Source organism: Anneissia japonica, unplaced genomic scaffold, assembly GCF_011630105.1.
Source record: "Anneissia japonica isolate Jap-2015-1 unplaced genomic scaffold, ASM1163010v1 scaffold352_len1594369_cov220, whole genome shotgun sequence".
Classification (NCBI taxonomy): domain Eukaryota; kingdom Metazoa; phylum Echinodermata; class Crinoidea; order Comatulida; family Comatulidae; genus Anneissia; species Anneissia japonica.
The window spans coordinates 540,960-542,791 of record NW_022751928.1 but is presented as its reverse complement, the minus strand read 5'-3'; the positions used below and the strand labels follow the sequence as shown (position 1 = coordinate 542,791).

The 1,832-nt window shown below is 32.3% G+C and overlaps 1 protein-coding gene across 1 annotated transcript in view; it reads left to right on the top strand.

The window, feature by feature from the left end:
* Nucleotides 1-219, top strand: part of LOC117121952 (leucine-rich repeat-containing protein 42-like) — a 6,416-nt gene extending 6,197 nt beyond the window's left edge. The window contains exon 7 of the mRNA XM_033267374.1: nt 65-219. Coding sequence (XP_033123265.1) covers nt 65-68 — 4 coding nt within the window. The 3' untranslated portion in view covers nt 69-219. The remainder of the gene's footprint in view (nt 1-64) is intronic.
* Nucleotides 220-1,832: the final 1,613 nt, after the last annotated feature.

Below are 1,832 nucleotides of genomic sequence, written 5' to 3'. Positions count from 1 at the left end.
CAACTAATACACCAACCAATCAGTTGAAACCTCTACCAATTAAAAAATTTAAACTTAAAAAAAGATGAAGAAGACTGTCAGTCTGTCTGCTGTACAGCTTATAGTAAAAAGACAATTTAAAAATATTTGGGTCGGTTAAATTGTTCATAAAGTTAATTATTTGTATTTTAGTACCTCAGTTGAATATTTGAAAATGTATTAAAATACTGTATACTGCAATTTCTAAGTTGTAAATTTCTATAGTTTTTTAAAACACTTTTTGTTTTTGTGACTTGAAATAATACTGTAATGTTAATAAAATTTACATTTTCAATATCAAGGTAAATGCAATATAAGACAAAACTCTATAAACACTAAACATCTTACATAAAGCATACATAAAAAAAAAATATAAAAGGTTCTAAAAGATCAACAATATTAATTAAAATCACTTCTGTTCATATTGGAATCATATTCATATTGGAATTAAAATATAGTGCCAGTTAAAAACAATTTAGAGTGAACGAAGGCTTACACGTTGGTGTGCAAATATATCAATCAATACCAGCAATGTGTTAATTTTCTTATATCTCCCATCTTAAATTGAATCTGCAGTCTGCTGTAGGAAAAAATATTTCCCCTTCCCCTATAAAATGTTAACTTCCTCCTCACTTCCCCCCCCCCCCTCAAATTTCAGATCCAGGTTGGGACTAGAATAAACCACTGCTGGTCATTGTAGCACAATTGCCATTGGCCACCTTAGCAAAATGGTATCGCCTAGCCTATTCTTCTTTGTTGGTGGTACAGTCCGTTTATTGGTTAAGACAAATTAAGATGAAAGATACTAGAAATACAAGATAGAGCACTCACATAGCAAAAATGAGGTGAAAACTGGTCCAAACGTACGCGGCACTCTTCTCTTTTTATAATGCAAGTTTTCTATACTTGGTCCAGACGTATAGGGCGCCCTTTTGTTGCTAGGTATAACCAGACGCACACGGTGCCCTCCTTTTTCCATTAATGGAAGAAAACCTCGTCACTTGAATCCAAAGGCCGGTCATACGAATCTGCGCTTTTGCGTCTGTCATTTTATTGTTTTGATTTATTTATGCCTACTCAGTTGTATATTATGGATAATGGCAACGATTTCAACCTCCGCAAAAGGAGGTTATGTATTCACAGTTATGTAACGGTGGCAGAAGTTTATTAGATCCAGCCGTACGCGGCACACCATTGTTTGCATTCCCAGTATTCCCACCATGCATTTCAGTGTAAAAAGTTTTTTTTCTGTGGAAACTCGATATTTCTAGTATGTTAAGATCATTGTGACCACTGCTTGGGATTTTTTCGAAGATCTTTGGATTGTTAATGACACCTTGGGATCTTGGGTTTTTTTGTTAAATTTTCATTAAATCTTGGGATTTTTTGAATGATATGGACTTATCAATAAGTGAACAAATAGGCTGCTAATGACAGTTGTGAATAGGGGTTGTTATTTGTTTGTTTAAATAAGGTGTATGTTTTAAGCTAAATCTCTTGATATGTGTCCCATTCGATGGATATGCTGTTTGCTTCAGTGTAGGGTAGTAAAGTTGAGCAAGAAGCATCATTATTGGTATTATTAATTATTATTATGCATTATTTTTTCATTTTTTAAAAATCTTTTAAATTTTCTTTTTTTTTCTCTTTTCCATGTTTATTATGTGATAATATTTATATTATTACCACTATTGTGTATACTACATGTATATAATTGTGTAGTTTATATTTCGCAATTATAATCTAATTTTTCAATATATCTTCATTTTTAAGGTGCCACATTTCAAAAGCCTTGCTTCTTGTGGTGGCCATTT